Below are 22,137 nucleotides of genomic sequence, written 5' to 3'. Positions count from 1 at the left end.
GCTTACTTGCTAACAAGATATTTTCTTTGCTTTAATGGAGGATAGCTGTTCTATTGTGATTCTAGTCTTTGTGCTAAGCTAGCCTCTCATCTCACTTAAAGCACCCTGAAAACTAGAAGTGTTTCTCTGACTATTTCGTTTTGAATATTTAATGTCACAAAGTTGGTGAGAAAATCATCTTTAGGTATTATTAACTAAACTCTGAAATTCAGCTGATCTGCTTCATCAGGACAAGCGTGGGTGTGATTTAACGTTGATAATCCTGATTGGTGCACAGATGACGACCCGCCTTCGTTAAACCAGCGAAAGAGGCGCAGACGAAAACAGAAAAAACAGGAAGGAACTGTTTTCAGAGCCTTTAAAACTGCAGTTGCTAACCTTTATTAAAATCACTTTTTTTCATATTTGCTCAAACTGTCACTATATCCTGACAGTATTACAGGAGACAATCTGTGAAAAAAATATACATGTTCCACTGATTTCTATATTTTAGTGCTCCTAATGGATTCCACCAGGCCGTAAGGAAAACAACCAATCGGAGGCGAGGAGTCTTTAGGGTAGCTGTCAATCACAGCTCGTGCAGCTCTTAGACACCAATCAAACTGTTAGAACTTGGCAGCGCTGATCAAACATGAATTTGAGTTTACATGCAAGGCTAGGATTTGTGAATGCTAGCGGTTAGCACTAGCTAAGTGCATGCGTGCAATTAGCATAGGCGATTCACAGGTTAATTGAAAAGGTAATAAATACTCCTCACAAATACCAAAGATACTCTATAACGAAATGACGTGGTTGGTGGGCGTGTTTCAACAGAGCGGCCTTTTCAATTGTTTGACAGTTTGATCAGATTTCACGAGCAGTGATTGCTAGCTGCGTTAGCGGCTCCTCTGCTCTGATTGGCTGATTTTCTTCAGGCCCAGTGGAATCTTGCAAATGCCATTAGGAGAACTAAAAGGAGGCAGAGGAACCTATATTTTATCACAGATCATCTGTCTCATGAAGTGTGTTGGTTTCTCTTGTCTAAAGTCGGGATGAAATGCAGTGAGAATTCACCTCACATGGGTTTCATCAAAAATAATTCTCAGTCGTGACACTATAATTGATGCTTTAAAGCTTTAATGCAAAGATGAAGAAATCAGAGTGCATGTTAACTGTAATAAAGGGACAATGGGGACAGAGTACAACTCGGGGGAGAAGCGATAAAAGAGTAAAGCAGGTCTTCAGCTTCTTGGAAGTTTACATCTCAGTCGGAGGCTTCCTCGCCATACTTGATGTGGTGGTCGATGTAGCTCACAAACTTGGACACTTGGGTGTAGACGCCAGGGTGGTCTCGGAGACCACAATCGCCGTAACTCATGATGCCCACCTGCACGTAGTCACTGCCTGCAAGACACACCAGCGGGCCGCCATAGTCCCCCTTTGGAAGCACAAAGAATAACACACATTGTGTAAGTGGTTCCACTTTGCATTGTTCTTTCCTTATTTGAACTTGTTGAGTTGACGCACAGCAGATACATGTGGTTGTTTTGGAGGAAATGGTCAGTAGTTGGGACATGAGACATTTTAATCATTTTCAGTGGTGGAAGAACTACTGGGATAGGAGAGTAACTAAACCCCAGAGTTTTTGCTGAAGCGCTCATACCCTGGAAATCCAAAATATGCCTCAAGAATGTGAAAAAACTTTGGCTTGGAGGGGAGCCAGGGTGTGAAATTATGCCAACAGCACATTACACGTACAGCACATACATATTATGTATGCATTATTAGATTGTGATTACTGATTCATCAATGCATAAGTATCATTTTACTGTTGCGGTGGAGCTTCTTTTAACTAGTAACTATTAGTTACGAACTAATAGTGCCGTCTTCCCAACCTTTAGGGCTCAAACCCCCTTCACACAGTTGAATATTTCAACTGACTTTAATTAATAGTAGAACTCACTTTGCAGGCGTCCTTTCCATCCACGCCCCCTGCACACAGCATGTCATCAGTCAGCTCAGGTCTCTTGGCCTTACAATCACTGATGGAAATCTTCAGCTGCTGAAGGGTTTCTGGAATCGGCAGTGGAGCTGCATAGATACACACACACACACACACACACACACACACACACACACACACACACACACACACACACACACACACACACAGTGAGAATAAGTGTGGAGCAGGAGGCGATGGTTTATGATCGATTAGCGACCGAAGTAAGGCCGGCATGTACGGCTGGATGTATTCCTGTTGAAGGAATTGAATGAACCAAGATCATCCTGTTGGTTAACTGAGCCTTGAGAGAAGAGAGCATACTATTTTGTGTTACGACACATTTAAAAAAAAAAAAAATCATATACTGGCTCTATTTATATATATCATATATTAAGCTATTTCGCCATAAAGGCCCTGCACACCCGCACAGTGTTTTCATACATTTGATTATTAGGGTTTTTATTAGGATGGTCGTGTTAACTACTAAAATTGTGGCAAAACTTATAGGAGAGTGAGGGATATGACTATAATCTTAATATTAATAATAATACAAATACTTTATTTAAATAGTTATTATGAAGCTCAGTCTGTGCTTCTAAAGCTCAATAACGCGTCAAGTGTTTTTTTTATCGAACTTGCATTAACATTTTTTTTTAAACTTATAATAGTACAATTATTTAAGGAATTAGTATGACCGATATTTTTTACAACATTTTGTACACCCTGCAGCACTCCAAGGTACCCCTCAGCTAAGTAGTACTCCCATTTTGAGAAACTGGTACACCAGAATTTAAAACAAATTTTTAGAGGAAGAACCCTATCGGACACACATTATTATTCAAAGCAGAATCTATATTTATGTCTTGTAGGGGATGAGAAGAAGATGATTTATTTGGACCAAAACAAACAAAAAAAGGTCAAAACTATCTGAGGACTTCAGGAAGTAGTCACGACCATCAAACCGCAACTTGCTGCTCTTAGGCATAATGCTTTGTGCCGTTGTGTTTATGAGCAGTTGTTGATTACCGGAGATGTCTCCTTGAAAGAACATTTAAATTAAAAAAATATTATTTTTTTCAACTCATGAGCTCAGTATTTCTAAATCCTGTTTAGAAGCCCATTTGTGTCACACTGATCTGCAGGGTTACACACACGAAGCCATCCATGAATCTACAATTCATTGGTGTGTTAGTATTCATTGGTCCTCATACAGTGTGTCCACCTTATATGCTGCTTCATGTGCAGAACTCACTATCTCTCTTAATCTCCCCCCAGCCGGTGATCCAACACTGGGACGATGAAGAGAAGGGGGCGTCAGTGCGGGGCAGACTCACTGCCTTGACCTTGTTTGTCATTGTCACCGGGTCCTTCAGCTGTATCATAGCGAGGTCGTTCACGTAGCCACCGCTGAAGGACCGGTACATGGGGTGGATGATGAATCTCTTCACGCCCATGTAATCGGCGGAAGGCTTTCGCAGTTCATGTGACCCCACCCAAATCATTGATCTCTCCCGGTCAGGCTTCGGATTTCTGCCAACACAAACACACACATTTATGGATCCCCCCCCCTCTTATTACCGGTAAAAAACACAGTATTCTAACATGCGGGTCGGTTCGGGGACATATAAACATTGCCTGCTTTTGCCTCATATTATTAACAGACTAGAGTGATGAGGTGTTGCGCTGTAATGTGGACGCTGCAATTCATTTCAGATCAAGGGTGGAACTTTTTTTGTTGTTTATTTTCAGAATCTATATATTCCCTACAAGATATCAACATGGTTACAAGTCCTTTTATTATATTTTACATAATATTCTAACGTTCAAAGATTTATTTATAGATTAGACAACAGTACTTTTTATGAGTTTGTTTGTCATGAATTGTATTAAAATGTCCAAATTGAGAATGAGTAGATTTGAATGAATTAATTAAAATGTAGTGGTCTTGATACACCGAGGTGCCTGTAACGTGCTCACTACTACAGAAGATGTTGAAGGATGCAGCATGAGTGTATTATGAGCGTAGCAACTCATAATGTAATAAATGCTCATAATCTTGATCATAATAAGCACATCATTTAAAAAACACACGAGCACATAACGTAATGTCAGTTTTGCGTGTAATACAATAAGTTAATACATTAAGAGAAAATTATTACATCATAAACTAAGCAAAAACATTTTTTTGAATAATGTAATAAATTCAGCTCATAGTGTAATATTATATATATATATATATATATATATATATATGTATATATATATATATATATATATACATATATATATATATATATATATACATATATATATATATATGTATATATATATATATATATACATATATATATATATGTATATGTATATATATATATATATACATATATTTATATATATATATATACATATATATATATGTATATTTATATATATAATACATATATAAATATACATATATATTATATATGTATATTTATATATATATATATATATATAAAGTTCCTTCCTCCTGAAACCATAGAAACCCTTCTAGTTTTTCCATGACAAGTGGAAAAAAAGGTTTTAAACCTAGAATGCTAATATTCTAACATAAAGACTGACATTAACTGAGTTTGACTTTCCAGTATCGTTGGGTATTATTGTATTCTGGTTGTTTGGGTCGAGTTCTGGGTCGCAACATTCTGTTGTAGTACAGGTCAGTGGCCTCGCCTTCTGTGTGAAGCAGCTTTTTTAAGATGGATGAGATTGGGTTAAGATTGGGTTAAGATGATGAGGGCATGGATTGTGTACATGCTACATGGGGAAACTATTGGGTAGCACTTTCTATGACACCCGTGTCTATAATGCTTTATAAACATACTTGTAATGTGTTATAATCTACTTATAGCACTGTTATAAGCGCTCATAGATATTCATAATGCTTAATAACTATAATCATGACGCACTATAAAGCAACTTATATTGACTTATACGGTCAAGTAGTTTAATGTATTATCGTGTATTATAGTTCCCATTGTTATAATACATTATAATATTCTTTTATAATGCATTATAATATGATTATATAATACTCTAAGTGGTCATTGTTGTCTTTAAGTAAAGTCAAGTACGCAATGTTTTGTGTTGTTCTTGAATAGATTTAATGTTATTTTTCCACTTTACTAAAAGCAAACAGTGACCCTTATAATAATAGTAACTTATAATAACATATATATAATACTGCAACTATGGGAATTATAAACCAACATGATCCTTGCAAAAAAAATTGTTGTTTCTGGTTGTAAAATCTTGTCGAACACGTTACAAAATAAACATTGGCTTAAGAGTAAATATGCCTTTGGAAACCTGTATTTAATACAATGTTAGAAGGGTTACCATACTACAAAAAAAGAAAAAATGAAATGCCTTTTTTTAAATCGCAAAGTAAGACGCTATGCCTGAACAATTTCTTTGCTTAGTTTAAAGTGTCAAAATGTTTTCATTAGAACACAAAGCTGTTATTACCTTATGCGCTCATGGTTTTCTTACATTATGTGCTGATAATTACATTATGAGCTTTTATTACATTTCAATAATTACATATGCACAGTTATTTCATTACAACCGACACACACACTTACGTGTCCAAGCAGCTTGCAGCAGTCAGCACCCACTTAGGGGCGACGATGGTGCCGCCGCAGCGCCACGTCTTGACACCATTAGATATGTTCAGGTGGGCCATCCACGGCCAGTCGTTCTCCTGAGCATCCTGCCCCCCGATGATGGAGCTCCTCACCTCGGCCCCAAGGAAACCTAAAAAAAAACAATAATGAAACCACGAAACCATGTAAATCAAGTAACGTGAGAGTTAACGTAAAGAACATGTGAGACACGGTCCAGTCAATTGGTTTCACACTATTCCACTGATCTACAGATATTTCACCAAGATATGCTGCAATGCCCCAGCCAAGACAGATGTGTATTTGAAAAATTCAAATATTATCTCTGGTTAAATTGAGTTTTGGGAAATAGGCTTATTTGCTTTCTTGCTTAGACTTAGATGAGAAGATTGATATATCACTCTCATATATGTACAGTAAATATAAATCTACAGTCAGCACCCAGTTAGCGTAGCTTAGCATGATGACTTAAAACATAAAACAGCCTGGTTCGGTTAGAGGGTAACAAAATCCACCATCCCACTAATTATTATTATTATTATTTAATCCCTCCAAAAAAGCGGAAGAGTAAAAGTGACCTCTTGTAGTTTTACGGGGGTTATGTAACAGACTTCTTCTTGGCACTGAGAAGTAATCGTGTTTCCTCCGTGAGATTGCCAGGCAACCTTGTTTTTACAATGTGTTGCTTTTTACGGATCCGTCAATATGGATTACACAAACGAGATCTAACGCATAATTAATAGGCAGGTTAAAACTATTAGCTTATGATACTGTCATATGTTTAAGCCAATGTTTTCAGAAACAAAGACGGGAAGTTAAGCCTTCGAATGTTAATTCCCGAGAGGACAAACCACGGTGTGTTTAAGGACATCTGCATTTTCAAATGTGAATTTGCAATAAAACTCCAAACGACAGATGCTCTCTGTGAGTTCATGTTTTAAATGGACAGAGCCAGGCTAACGCACACTTTCTATGCCTCGTCTTACTCCCCAACCTCCACTAATTGAGTGCAGATAAATCACCACAGAATGATATTCTCATGTTAGTCTTTCTCACCTCCAGTGTTGTGGATCAGTACCAGCACAGCAAGAAGTGCACCGAAGGCCATGGCTGCCGATGGAGTGAAGCGGTGTCTCTGCAGGCTGCAGCTTTATCAAATTCTTATCAGCACTATCAGCCAACCTTTTCATCTCAGACCACATGTGGAAAAGTACTTTTACTCAAGTACTGTGAAGTAAGATACCGATAGTTTGCTTGAGTATTTCCACTAAAGGCTCTGTATTTTTGCCTCACCTCATTTCAGAGAGATATATTACTTTTAACTTAAAATGCATCTCAGAGATTTATAAGTTGATAAGGTTGAGTAAGCAGTGAACAGTTTGGATGCTTTTGATGCATTAATGCTTAGTTTAATGCAAAGTATATTAATGTAAAGTATGACGTATGAACGTAGCCGAGTACTGTATGTATTGCCCATCTGTCCTGACCCTAATGATGATACAAGAATATCATTATCATTGTATTCATATTCATATTTTGTCTACATGCTGCTCAGACTATTTTTCTTAATTCAGTCCTTTAGGTTGTTGCGTAACACTTTATTTGAACCTCCCAATTGAACATTTATGAGCAGCGTACAAACACTCAATGTGCTAGAATGTAGTTGAAATATATAAATATAAATATGGGGACATTTGAAAGTTCTGATTTATTTTGTTAAATACATTTGTACTGTTAATTAAAAATATATATATCAACAATTACAACTCCTCATACAAAGCATGTGAAGCATCCATGAGGGTCCATAAATAATGAAAACTTGATAATTCAGTATAATATCTGTATGATAGCACTCATGAATAAATCGTCACCGTGTTATAAAGCATTCATTAACTGTCAAATGATTCATTCACAAGCAGGTTTTAATATAATTTCAAGTCATAATTTCATCATTACATATAATAAGTGCTGCCTTAAAAGCCACAAATAATTAATAACTAAAACATTATTTTAAAGTAATGTCTTTTTGATATTACAAAATACTGTAACGTGCTAATAAACGTGAAATTAACCAGCTAAATGTGTATCCTAAATAGCATCACCGAGTGGGAACGTTTGAGGGTGGGTTTTGTTTCAGCGAGAACTTATTTTTATGAAACACCGCGTTTTGGTGCGACGTACGACGTTAAAATTGAGTTAAAGATGTCAGCTACTTCTGTACAGTCTGGCTGGAGCGTAGAAAACACAGTGGTGAATCTACCGCGGGAGCTGGTTGACTCTACGATGTATTTTAAGTAGATTTAGCTGTTAGCCCGGTACCAACGATAGCCCGGTACCAACGTTAGCCCGGTAACGGTGACGTAGTTCGGTTCGTTGTCTCGTGCGCTGTTGTGTAAACATGGAGCAGACGGCCAGCGTCAACGCAGAGCCCGTTCAACGCCCTGACACTAACGGTGAGTCAGCAGTTCGTTTCCCTCGACTGATAAATATCAAACTACATTATACTTGTTGTGAGAGTCGCTAAAGGTGTTGTTTATCTGTTGGTTGTAGGTACTTGCACACAATGGCGCAACCGGAGTGGATTTTGGTGAGTGTCCTATTTGTTTTAAATGAGCTTAAACTGTTTTTAAGAACCACGGTGGAAAAAACACCGAAGTTTATTGAGACAAACACTATTAAACTGATGCCGCCATTTTTTTATGCTGAATGTGTTGCATTGTACAAGGTGACAAATGTAAACGAGGATTAACTAAATCTAAATGAAACGAGTTAGCTAAACGCTAAAGTACCAATGAAGCCCATAGCTTCCTGTTAGCATTAGTAACGTTACATCCACACGTTCCCATTTAAGCAAAAGGAAGCTTTCTATTTGATGTGAAGAAATGAAAGGCTCCTGATAACTTAAATACATAAGTTACAAACTATTTCAGATCATTGTTGACTTGAAATATACGACAACATGAGGAGGAAAGAAATGCTGTTTTGTTTATTATTTACAAATACTTTTTGCAATCTGTTGAAAGTCTAGTTAGTGCTGATTGTAGCAAAAGGTACCAATTCACATTACGCTTAAGTAATAAGTGTACCTTTCTAAATCAATATTAGAGCAGGGTATCATATTCCAATGAGTCAGTAAAACAGTCCATTATCAAATGTTGACATTGAAGTCTAAGCTATGCGTGCATGTATATTTGTAATTTATTCGTCAAATCTGAATTACTTTTCTATGTAGGAAAACATCTTGTAAAGACCACATTAATCACTGATGCATTAAGAGGTTTGGCGTGTACTATTGACTTCTTACTCACAGAGAAACTCACAGGCTTAGTTATTGATGCATCTTAATCTGCTGCTGACCCTGAATTATCTCACCTGCTCTTCTGATTACCCCCCCCCCCCCCCCCCAGGCTCCTTGGATTGTGCAACAACTTTGCGTATGTGGTCATGCTGAGCGCCGCCCACGACATCCTCCAAAAACAAGAGTCCCAAAACGGCACGTTACCTGTAAGAAGGCACATTTGTATTTATATTTTGTCTCTTGCAGCAACCCTTGTATGGCTTGAAGCTATAATATAAGAAAAGACTTAACGCGAGAAGAAAGTTATTCACTTTTTTACCTTTTTTTTCTTTCCCTATATGTATATATAGACTTCAGCCACATCGGCCGTGGAATTCCAAGGTGGAAACAGTAGCAACAGTAGCCGCTATGACTGCAATCCTGTCTCCACTGCGGTAAATGGATACTCACTACACAACAGGGAATAACCTTCACCAGTCTGTATGTTGACAGGGAATTATTAGCTTCTCACAAAAGAGATGTTTGCTGTATTTTGGCAACATTTCGTCAGCCGTCCTTTAGCAGTGGAGGGACTGTCCTTTAGCTAAACCCTGGAACTACTTTCTCTCACTTTAAAGCAACGCTATTTAGTCGTGTTGTTCAGGTCCATTTTAGTGCAAAGTATTTTAATTCTACACATTGTGTTATAATATGCTGCTGGTTGAAACCCGGATCTTGCACTTGAATGGTGATGTATAAATTAAAATGTTTATACTGTATTTTGCCACCATAACAGTCCCTCTGCAGCACTCTTACCTAACCATAACCATAACAATATTAGCATGCTAGCAATTAGCATAAACAAATTGAAAGGGTAACGGTTATCATGAGCGGTCATTTTAAAACAGTTAAGTCCGGCCAAATGTCAAAATAATGTAGACCAAGCCGGGCGGTTCATGTGGGGCTGTGTATGTTCTGTAACTGTAGCATTACAGCATGGTGGAATTGACAAGCTAGCCAGCAGCTACATGAGTGAAGGTGTCACTGGATTGTAATGCTACCTCGGTTGAGGAAAATGAGCCGAAGACAACGGCAACGAGTTCTAGCCAATCACAGAAGCATTAGACGTGACTGGGCGTGTCTCAAGCCCTCCCCCAGCACCGCCATTGTTGATGGTTAGTTCACGTTCTTTGAATTTCCAGGGTAGAGGTGCTTTAGCCAAAACTCTGGGGATTAGTTCCTCTTTAAATCCGCTCTTTTCTGAAGCGAGCAAAAACTAAGATGAGTAAACGGGTACTGAAACTAATATGACAAACTAGAAATGAAAGTACCAGAATGGAAAGTCTATTCAGCTGCCAGTACGGCAGAATGCCACGGTGTTATGAGGCTAAATGACACGGTGAGGCGTGAACACAGAAAGTAAGGGATTGTACTATAACATAAATGTTATTTTCCCCTCAGCATTTCTTAATTTGTGTTTGACATATGAACACTGATGCTTTCAAAGAGGACCTTTGGTCTGAGTGACGGCTCCGATGCTTCTCTCCTCAGGCTGTGCTGTTAGCTGACATCCTCCCAACGCTCGCCATCAAGTTGTCTGCTCCCTTTGTGATCCACAAACTGCCTTATGGGTAAGGAAATAGGTCTCACTGGTTCATGAGAAAATCAAGAACATTCCATATTTGACACATCCAACAGTCGTCCCATCATTTAGTGTTACACAGAAACATTTAGTTTTAATGTGGTGGTCACTTTTAGTGTCTCGTCTTACTTTTTGTTACAGTCAATTTTTAAATAGTAGCCAAATGAAGGCCCATTTGGAATATAGTGGAGAAAAATGCTCCCCTGGTCGATGTAAATTCTTCTTCCATGTTTACCTGTTGTCTTTACCTGTTGGGGCATTTACACATTTTGGGGGCACTCTTAATTAAGAAATAGTGCATAACAATTGTGTTTTTAATGTGAAATGAGCCAGGATCAAAGTGCATACAGTAATCACCACCTTGTGCCAAAACTGAGCAAAAACAAGCACACTATTATCTTATTCTATGCAATCATCCACACGTGTGACAGAAACTGTTTAGGCTTTTATTTAGCTCTTAATCGCCATGATTGGTCAGTAGAATAAAAACATTATGTTCTAAATCAGGGACACTTCAACAACAGCACTGAGCACCGTACGGTCAAAGTTTCAAAGTTTCAAAGACATTGTTTCCTGTTTTTTGATTACTTTAAAATAAGTAATATAGAAGTAAATAGAAATAGAACAAGATTAGAGATGGAGTTCGGCATGAAACTTCCCCAGTTGTTTACTTACATTAAGACAAATCATTTTTTGTATGACAAACTTTCTGAAAATGTATGATGAAATATGCAATATGTGCTAATTTGCATCCATCTCCAGAAGATAAATGTGAACATTGGATGAAGCCAGGTTCTTGTTTCATGTAGTAGGCAAATTAGAGTGAAAGGATTTTACCGAGGGGATTTTGGATATCTCTTAGTATCGCTCCATAAATTAGAATACTGTCAGCAGTAATAAAAAAACAACAACACATCTTTAGGAATAGAATATTGTATAAATAAGGTTATGAATGATAAATGAACAAACCCCTCTGTAAAAACCTTCTGCATATAGAGAGGAATGAAAGTGTAAAGTTTGGTTTATGTAAGAGCTGCTGAAGAGATTTATTGGTCAGTCTGAGAAATAACTCATTTAGAGAAAACGTCCTTTAAAGAGATGTTTAGTAAAATGACCGACATGTTGAAGACACTACAGGTGAGTAGGCTAAAAAACATAACTAATAGATATCACCATGAAACTTCCCCAGTTCATTACTTACGTTAAGACAATTAGTTATTGTATTACAAGTCTTTTGAAATGTCATGTTTAAATATTCAAATGGATCATTATCTAATGCTAACTTCTGGTGAATTTAAGAGAAATCTACAGACGCAAACAGACAAAGTAGTAAAATAAAGACCTAAATATGTATTTTGGATGTTTTCTTTCCACTCGTCTGAAAGAAGACGTGATATGGAAACCAAATAGACCAGAATCTCAAAATCGACCAGTGCATGAAAAACTAATTCTCCTTTTTAAAACCTGAAACACGTCCTTAGTACTTGTACCTCAGGTGTTTGTGTGTCTTCCCTGGTGGTCTTTCATCTCTTTCTTTATATACACTTGTATACAGGGCCGTCTCTAAGTCATTGGAGAGTGAATAGAGCTATAATAAGACCTTCCAAATAAAAGCACGGCCCTGTTATGTTTGTGTACTACATGAGTATTGTACTGTGTTGTGAATATACTTCTTTAATTCTTGTTTCTCCAGTTTCCGAGTGTTGTTCTGCGCCATCATGGCAGCAACCAGTTTCCTCCTCGTGTCCTTCTCCTCAGCCGTGTGGATGAGCATTCTAGGTAAACGCTTCTTCTTTTTTTCTCAGAGCTCTTATTATATTTATCTCTTCTTGGTGGTGGAACTGTGAAGCATTCTGATGATCTGCTTGAATCACAAACACGCATTCGATACATGAAAAGGAGCGAAGCTCCCTCGAGTTTATGCTGGACTCCTGTCGAGGACCACAATGCAAAGTAGCAACACGGACCAACCGCTGCTGTGATTTCTCGTCCACGCGGAATCTCTGTTTTTGTTTAAAAAATGGAACTGCCTTTGTGGAAAAAGGAGTACAGGAGGCCCCCAAGGGCCCCTATTTACAACCCCTGTTGCTCCGACTCTCTGTGCACCATGTGCGCAAATATGACGATGATTGTGGAAGTGTCCGAAATCTCAATTTGCGATCGAGCAAACAATTCCACTAACTACATACAGGTAGAAATAAATGAATGATTTGTAAACCGCTGAGCAAATGTTAAGTGTGTGAGCGTTACCACCTTCCATGGACCGTTTTGTTTTTGTGGAATTAGTGGAACTAATATTATGAAGGTCCCTGTCAGCCATGAAAGTGAGCCACAGGTTGAAACACTAGAGTCTAAATGTGCTTCTTCTTCTCTTGTCGGACGAAGCGATGAGCCTTCTGTGATCACTCACCAGCGTCTGTCCTTCCCGCTCTGCCGCTGTGTTTCCTAGGTGTGATCTTCGCCAGTATCGGCGCTGGACTGGGAGAACTGTCCTTCCTCTCTCTCACCGTCTACTTCAGCAGGTAAGCACTTGATCCATCCTCGGGCTCACACAACCTTCTCCCAGCAACAGAAGTACCTCAAGTGCAAGGTTTATTAGTCTGTTGATGGAAACTGGCTCGAACAGTAGGACTTTATACAGGACTGCATTCTATTATGACGATAATAATTCAAAAAACTTTAATAACTGAGAACATGTTAGAGACAGGCAGTATGCTTTTAAACACGTTATTTCATTTACAGCAAATGTAAATGACTTAAATTCCTATACTTTTTACTTGCCATGGGTGTTTGAATTTGTAATATTCCTAACCTTTGAACCCTTTTCTTTCTGTTTTAAAATTTTTTTTTTTCTAGAGACCTTAAAGGAAAATCTGACGTTCTTGATTTCAGAATTGTGTGAATGAATTTGGGTTATTTTTGACACTTGAGTGTGAAATCCCTGATGTCAGAGGAACCTTGAAGGAAGAGGCTTTTGAAACGGTCTCTCCACTGAAACAGCCTACCTTTTGTAACGTATCGGCCTTATTAAATACACTTCCTAACTATCCACAACCCCCCCCCCCCTGTCGCTTCAGGGACATGCTGGGATGTTGGGGCTCAGGCACCGGCGGCGCCGGAGTGGCCGGAGCCTTCCTCTACTCGATCCTCACTCAAGCCGGCCTGTCGCCCCAGGTCACGCTTCTCCTCATGCTGGTGGTGCCGGTCGCTATGTTGCTTAGGTGAGTGTGCGGAGGTGCAAAGATAAGAGAGCTGATGAGCATCTACGATGTGAGACCAAATATGGTCCCATTTCATCTTAGTTTACGTTCTGACTTGCGTGTGTACAGACACAGTATAGACGGACAGACTCTTGTGCTCATGCATGGCACACATTTCACTCTATGGACAGCCGGAGCTGCACAGTTACAATAGCTGCTGCACTTCTTCACGTTTTGGTTTATGCTTTTGAATCACAGTGGATGTAATTAGGATTTTTTTTTAATTAACAGTAAATATGAAAGAAATCCAAAGAGAGAGACTACTCTTTATAGACTTTGTTATTGTTTACTATTTTACTTTGTAGACGATCATTTTGGCCAATCAATTCAACCCTGCTTTCAGTCCTAGCTTTCTTAAACCCGGCTGTTATTTTTGTATTTATGTTATTTTGTGCTTATCCCAACACCACCACCACCAGCTATTTCCTCCTGCTGGTTCTCCCGGCTTCATTGCCTCAGTGGAGGGTCAGGGAGACGGAGTACACGGCTGTGGGCTCAGAGGACAGACGGGCGCTGATGGATGAGTCGGAGGAAGAGGAGCAGGAGAAGTCAACACCAGGTACATCGAGGCCAACGATAGAAACACAGTGCGATCAATAGTCATTTGACATAAAGAAAACACAGTGAACGAATCCAGGAAGAATAAAAAAGAGTTCAGAAGCACATCGACATATGTTGTTGTGTTGCGTTAGCTGCAGTTGAGCAACACGTTGGAAGGCCTAGTCGCAGCGCATTGCTGCAATCAGATAGCAATGAAGACATGTGCTCTTCAAACTTTAAATGAGTCATTCTATAAGACACGTGGACTTTTTTTAATCATCACTGAAAACGTGGTAAGATGTGAGGTCTGATACGTCAAAGGCCCCAATAGTTTTATCTGGGTTTGTTTGGACACGCACAGGAATCTGTGTGGAGAAACAGATGTTATCCGCTCTGTGCAGCGGTGAAAACTGAACTCCAAAACCGATATTTACACTTTGAACTCAGTGTGTAATTAATACAGATAGCTCTGATACTGCTAGGTCAGCAGTTTCCATTCTATTTGTTCAGCGTGGCTACTTAGTCTGACGGCAAGCACGTTCTTTGGACTATTCCTCTAAACCTTTAAACACAGTTAAAGTTATGCCAATAAACATTTCTAAAAGAGTGTGAACATATTATTTATCTGAATATTAAAAACATTAATAACAATGTGTCTTCTATTCAAACAGCTCAGGGTGTCTGCTCTTCATGCCACAATGTCACAGCGCTGCGTTCCGTTCAACAATGTTTTATCTTTAATATGTTTCAATCCAAATCAGTCCATAACCTGTACCCAAAAGATCAAAGCTTTATTCATAACGTTGACATTCATATTGTTATTATTATTATTAATAACTTACAGAAACTCTCTCTCTCTCTCAAACACACACAATGCGAGTGACACAGCTCTCAGTTCAAAATGTCAACATTTATTACAAAACGATGGATGTATTCATTTCCAAAATTCACATTGTTTTGATCTCACAGGAATACTCTGCTTCAATCCATATTTGTTGCATTAAGTCTTTGTAAAACTCTTTCAGCAGCAAGACACACGCCTGTGTTAGCGGGGCGGTCTACAGCAATCTAACAGCACCATGAATTACATTTAGCACATTTAGCACATGACACCACGTGTGTGGTGTCATAACATCAAATCTGACGACATACATTGGAAGTTTTATTTGAAAAGAAAAAAAACTCAATCAAAGCTCATATTCACGGACTACTTTATTGCCTTTAGACAAGCCCTGTAAAAAGTCAAGTTTTTAATGCATTACAAAGACACAAAGACTGAATATCCTGTAAACTATTTGATTCGGCTGCAAAATATTTACTCAAAAGAAGATTTTTAACACCACCTGTTTCTAAAGCATCTAAAAACTAATTGTCTTTCTTTGTAGAATCCTTAGACATGTAGATAGTGTTTTTATCAGTGAACTATTTGTGACAGTCACGTGATCGCGCGCCAAGTCACAAAAAGTTCAGAGGTGCACGACCAAGCGCAGAGACCACTTGCGGACCGGACCTCACACACACATGTGCGCCTCGCACCGGCTTCCAGTGTAAATGAAGCTGAAGTCGGTTCAAATCGCCTCAATATCGTTACAGGAAAAAACAACCGTCGATCATCCCTTCACTCCTCAATATATGATCTGACCTATGACACAGAGAACCTGTGGTGATGCGAGTGTATTGTAAGTACAGCTTACCTGTTCTCCTCCCCTTCAATACAGCAGAGGACAGGACCGCCGGACCGCTCGCCTTCACAGAGAAACTTCATGTCATCAAAGTAAGTTTAAAAAGTATTCTCTATTCGTCTAAGTATTTACCTGGTTGTACTTTTACTTCACTTGATTCCTGTGAGCAGGGCCTGCTGAGGTTCGTGTTCCCCCTGGGACTGGTCTACTTCGCTGAGTACTTCATCAACCAGGGCCTGGTGAGTCCTCCGGTGCCCCCCCCCCTCGGCCTCCCATTCATCTCACTGCATGTTGTTAGAAATACAGACGATTTTGTGATAATATTGAGCTCACAACAATGTCGACGTTTCCTCTCCCAGATGGAGCTCCTGTATTTCCCCAAATTCTTCCTGTCCCATGCAGAGCAGTACCGCTGGTCAGTTCTCCTCACTAGAACATTACTCTGAAGGAACGACTTTATTTAAGTTGTCTCAGGACGTGGAGTTCAAACTGACTTATTGATCGTGTGTGCGCTCAGGTACCAGACACTGTACCAAGTTGGCGTGTTGGTGTCTCGGTCGTCGCTGTGCTGTGTGAAGATCAGGAATCTGTGGGCTCTCTCTGTGCTTCAGGTGAGAAATAAAGTACAAAGAGATGTTTTGATGAAACACAAGACTCGCCTGGATTACGGATCAAAATTCCCTCTGTAAAAACCTTTTCACTTTAATACAGATCCTTGCAAAAGGGGCTCACCCCCCTTGGCGTTTTTCCTGTTTTGTTGCACTACAACCTGGAATTAAAATGACAAAATTTGGATTTAATGTAACAGGCCTACACAGAATAGTCAAAATAGGTTATGAAGCTCCTAAATACGATCTGGTGCTACCGATTACCTTCAGAATCACATAAGAAGTTAGGTCCACCTGTGTGCACTCGTGGTGTCACATGATCTGTCACATGATCCAACAGAGCTTTGAGAGAGTGAAAATGACATATTGTGCATTTAAGTGCATCTGATTGTTCTTCTTTTAGTGCAAATATTCCGTCCAGTTTGTTCAATAGAACAATAGAAAGTCAACAGAAAGTTCCACATCACCTGCCGCCATCTTGTTTTTCTAAAAAATGCCTCAATGGCGCTCCTCTGTACAGTCATGGTCTCAAACACGCCCCCCGTATCAGATCAACAGTGAGTGGAAAATAGCCAAATCGCCATCACAAGCATTAGCTTACATTAGCATGGTTATTTCAGATCGCTCGCCATAAGGTGCAACATCACTTCTAAAGGTTCAACTTGTGACCGCTGACCCACGTTTTGTAACGAAGCATCGATCACCAGGCTCTCCGTTCTCTCCTGTCCCCCCGCAGGTGGTGAACGCGGTGCTGCTCCTGTTCGCAGTGCGTTTCCAGTTCCTGCCCAGCATCTGGCTGGTGTTCGTTATCGTCCTCTACGAGGGCCTGCTGGGTGGAGCTGCGTATGTCAACACCTTCTACTTCATCAGCAAGGAGGTCAGGTCCACTTTCTGTCTCTCAGGGTATCCATGTGTCGATGAAAGCAGCTGTTAATGCAAACGTAACACTTCCAGGCGTAACTTGCCTCTTTTTCCCCCCTCAACTGCTTCTACATTACGTTTATCGTTTCAAGTTAGTGTAATGAAGGTCAATACTTCCTGCACATGTTTCACACTGAGAGAAACATCTGCAGGAGGTGTTGAATCACTGATGTGAGCTTCACGGCATTCAAAAGATACGGCACAGTGAAAGGGATCACCGCTGAATGCACAGCTGACAGCCGCTGAATGTACAGTCATTTGGAATGCTGAGAAATTAGCAGCAGATCGGACTTTTGTCATGCTTTTTCACTGGCAAAACAAAAAGTTGAGAGGAAAACTACAGCTGGTTTGAATATACTCTGCCGCCACACGTTTAAGGAAAGGAAAAGAGAGAGCACATTAATACTGCACTGGCTCCCCTTTTCTTTCAAGGCCTTCTTACTCACACATGAAGCTCTTAATGATACAGAATCTTCTTACATTCTGGACGTTTTAACTCCTTATCAGCCAACAAGAGCCCTCTGATTATCTGTTCCTAAAGTAGCACACAAAACGAGTGGGCAAAGTGCTTTCACCTGCGACGCTCCGTGACTCTGGAACACCCGGTCCAGCGAGAGCTCTGTTGACATTTCTAAAAAATCAACTGAGGACCTACTTATGTCGGCAGGCGTCTAGTTTATGTACTATGTTTTTGTCTTTTTCTACTACCATTTTTACTGCTTTTATTCCTCCTTTTTATTGGATCTTTTTTTCAATTTTTATGAACTTATTTTTTGCATATTTTTGTTTTTAATGCCAAACTGTAACTCAATTTAAGCGGCATTTTATGTATGAAAGGTGCAATCCAAAAAAAGGTATCATTGTGTGTGTGTGTGTGTGTGTGTGTATTACTCACGTTGTGGGGACATACATCTGTTTACACAGTCACATTGTGGGGCCTCACCTTTCTTTTGGTGACAAAATGTAAGTCCTCATAATGTAAGGCTTTATTTTTTGGGGTTAAGACTTGGTTTAGGTTTAGGTTTAAGTTAAAGTTAGGGTTAGTGTTGGAATTAGGCAAGTAATGGTTATGATCAGGGTAAGTCTTCGGGGAATTATTGTAAGTCAACAGCCCCTTTTTGATCACAGGAACTGTCCCCAGGGACCAGGAACCTTTTAAGGAACTCACTGTCCAGAGTCAAAAGTAGCTTCCGGGGACATTTTAACCCACAAAAAGTCCCTGGTTGAGTCTGGGGGGGCAACTTTCAGGGTGGGGTTTGCAGGGATAACCACCGCTGATCGGTCACACACACACACACACACACACAGCACCGCTGCTTCAACTTGTGTACCACTTTGTTCATAAAACAAGGAAGTGCAGAGCATTTCTCTTAATTTGATAACATTAAAAGTAAAGTTAGGCTTTGCTGTCGGCTTCTTGACTCTTTTTTTTAAAGACGAGAGGAAGAGAGAGCGGCGGTGTTGTATCTTTTATCCTCAACAGATGAGTCACCGTGGAGACAGACGCTCTCCGGTTCATCGCCCTCCTCCTGCAGCCATGCCTTCATCATTCTGCGTTAAAGGTCTCGGTGTGTGTCCGTCCTGACGTCTGTCTTTTGTCCCCCACAGACCGGAGACAGACACAGGGAGTTCGCCATGGCCGCCGCCAGCGTAGGAGACAGTCTGGGCATAGCTTTGGCCGGAATCACCACGTTCCCCGTCCACAGATACTTCTGCTCCCTCTGACCTCAGCCCACACACCGACCAGCAGGGTGAACAAGCCAGGACGTGGGTGTGTTCTATTTACAAAGAGAGACTTTACTCCTACATTAAAATATGACGAGCGGTTTTCAACAGGAAGGCACGGTAAAAGTGTCCTTAACCAATCCATGTGTTTGGAGTTTGCTCGTTTGCACAAACTGCACTAAGAGACTATAAAACTGATCGTGCAGAAATAATAGGTCAACGTCCGGTTTGGGTCCACAAGATGAAGAAATGCGGAACGATTATAACACACATCTCAGAGCAACCGAGCGTTTATTTAATCATCCGAATATTTGCAACATTTAGTTTTTTATAAATACCACCTAACATATTTTTATCACATAGTTTGAAGAGAATACTTCAATATATTCCTGTAAGATAACAGTCATTTTACTGACCTTTACTTATTATTTATGATGATGTTAAGTGTTTACCTCTCACTGCCTTTACACAACATGACCTAGTGCCACTTAACAACACAACAACACTTGTGTGACGATGATGAGACGCTTCATATTTAATCTCTGTTATGCCGTGATTACATTTTGATGTTGAACACCACCAAAAAGTACTGACTGTTGACAGCCCCATGACATTCATTTTTGGCGTCATGGTAACAGAGTTTCCTCTCTGAACGAGGAGATCCAGAGGTTAGAAGATGAAATAGTTTCATGGTGCCTTGTGTATTCGTCAATCGGGTTATTGCTGACTGACATGTGTTTGTTATGTTGTTTTGCTTCTCAGTCACTGGTACTGTTTGCCTTTTACTAGAACGGTGTACCGGAGATAACAAAGACATCAATGCTTATTATTTTAAATTAAGTCAGTGAAAGGGTGTCGCAACAATCGACAATAGGGACATATTTCAGGGTATGCCTGTCAACATGGTTTATTTTTTGTGATGCAATTTTGTGATTAAAATTTTCCATCCTGGTGGTTAGATTGAGGATAACACTATAATCATTAGCATTAACATCCATCTGTAATACTGCACATGGATCATAAGCACTCGTATATTATTATATTCATCGACTGCCCGACAAAGGGCTCTTGTGTTGTTCTTATGTTCCCCTCCAGTCTTTAGAATAACCCCGCCTCCCTTCCTCCAGCCCATAAGACAACCCAACACCAACAAAAAAAAGAAGAAAAATGGAATATTGAAATATATTTATATATACCAGTATAAAAAGGAAAATAAATACAAATAATAATCAGTTGCAAATGTCACAACAATGTAGACCATATCTTGGTGATGGTTTACATATTTGTATAGAGTCACGGATGCTATATCACAGTCTGGGTTATACAACTAAACCTATATTACGCCAGTGTGTTGTAGAAGGTGTTGACTGTATTTCCCTTTGATGTCTAATAATGAAAGGATCCACTGGGGGGGGGGGGCTTCCACCTTCATACTCCCACGTTTTTGGCAGCTGTCAGACCTAAAAGTAGAAGTCTAATGAGATTTCTTAGCAACACTTCCTGCATCATGATTTAGAAGTAAAACACATGGTAAACTAGGAACACAGGTTCTGTTTTTTTGGGGGGTTTTTTCACGTAACTCCATGAGCTTAACATCCCAAGAACATGTTTTGTTCCAAAAATCTCAATATTCCCGTCTTCTGAAAGTAAACTTGGTTTAAAATACAGAACTTAGTTGCAACTTACTGATTGGGTTTTTAAGCCTGTGCTTTTTTTAAATTTAATTTTTTTAAATATTTTAAGTGTGAATCAAAGGCTTAAAAATTTGACAGAAAATGGTTAATTATCATGTAAAATACAAAATGTAAATAAATTTGCAAGTGCAATTCCAGAATGTATTTTTCTCATTATTCAGTTAGCCAGCAGGATACTGTGATTGTTGCTGCTGGTCATTTGAAATGACACAACGTGATGATGATAAAGTTGGACCATCTGTTAGCGAGTCTCTCAAACACACACATCTGCCCCCTACCTTTGGATTATTATATCAAAGCTTTCATTCAAAGCCATTAGGACTGCAACTAACGACTATTGTCATTAACAAAGAACCTGCTCATTATTTTCTTGATTAATCAACTCATTGTTGGTCAGGAAATAGTGAAAAAACATCCATTATAATTATAAAGCCCAATGTGACTTCATATTGCTCATTATGTCCAAACAACCGTCCAAAACCCCAAAATATTCAGTTTTTTATCACAGAGAAAAGCAGCAGATTATCACAAGCAAGAGGCTGAAACCAGGGGAATTTGGGTATTTTTACTTGAGAAATGACATAAGCGATTAATCAATTATCAAAATTGCTGACAATTTTCTCTTTATTGATCTCTTCAGCTCAAGCTTTCACATAATTATACTAATAGTTGAGCTTCATTTTGGGAATTATGTGGTTGTGCAGCAAAACATAACCTTTAAAGATCTGCTTTAGAAATGCTTATTTAAAAAAGAAAATACTCTGCTTTGAATAATAATTTCTGTCTGGTGTTTTTTTCCACAACGAAAGGTAAGTTTCCTTTAAATAAAATTACAAATATTGCTTTATCATATATAATCTCCTACTTCACTGAGAAATCCCTTCTCAGTGCACTGGAGGCTTCAGCTTTTACGTCACAGGTTTCCTGCTGGTTGTGATCTGATCTGTGTGTGATCATTCACAAAGTAAAGGCCAACCACTTCAGTGACGTAACGATTGTAAAATACATTTTTGACTGGAGGGGGACTTTAATTCACCGTTAGATTCCTTACATCTTCATTCACGCTTAATTTCATTGAACTGTGAACTGTCCTCTCCACGCAATCAACCCAGGCTGCGCCGAGCAGTGCGCGTTCCCTACACCGG

General features: G+C 39.4%; 2 protein-coding genes across 2 annotated transcripts; one reads left to right on the top strand and one right to left on the bottom strand.

Moving 5' to 3' along the window:
- Positions 1–1,099: 1,099 nt before the first annotated feature.
- LOC142939340 (tryptase-like) lies at positions 1,100–9,016 on the bottom strand. The gene is made up of 5 exons (XM_076082621.1): positions 6,700–9,016; positions 5,605–5,776; positions 3,237–3,514; positions 1,943–2,070; positions 1,100–1,417 (listed from the first exon to the last, which is right to left on the bottom strand). The coding sequence occupies exons 1-5, from the start codon at positions 6,749–6,751 to the stop codon at positions 1,244–1,246; spliced, it is 804 nt and encodes a 267-aa protein (XP_075938736.1). The 5' UTR covers positions 6,752–9,016; the 3' UTR covers positions 1,100–1,243.
- Positions 7,804–21,132, top strand: cln3 (CLN3 lysosomal/endosomal transmembrane protein, battenin). The gene is made up of 15 exons (XM_076082559.1): positions 7,804–8,096; positions 8,194–8,230; positions 9,051–9,147; positions 9,292–9,375; positions 10,472–10,551; positions 12,256–12,341; positions 13,012–13,084; positions 13,640–13,783; positions 14,242–14,381; positions 16,081–16,136; positions 16,215–16,283; positions 16,404–16,459; positions 16,562–16,655; positions 17,389–17,529; positions 19,182–21,132. Exons 1-15 carry the CDS (start codon positions 8,042–8,044, stop codon positions 19,296–19,298), a joined length of 1,329 nt encoding a protein of 442 aa, XP_075938674.1. The 5' UTR covers positions 7,804–8,041; the 3' UTR covers positions 19,299–21,132.
- Positions 21,133–22,137: the final 1,005 nt, after the last annotated feature.

This window comes from Anarhichas minor, unplaced genomic scaffold, assembly GCF_050575085.1.
Source record: "Anarhichas minor isolate MPS153535 unplaced genomic scaffold, ASM5057508v1 ptg000007l, whole genome shotgun sequence".
Taxonomy (NCBI): Eukaryota; Metazoa; Chordata; class Actinopteri; order Perciformes; family Anarhichadidae; genus Anarhichas; species Anarhichas minor.
This window is presented reverse-complemented; position numbering and strand designations above follow the sequence as displayed.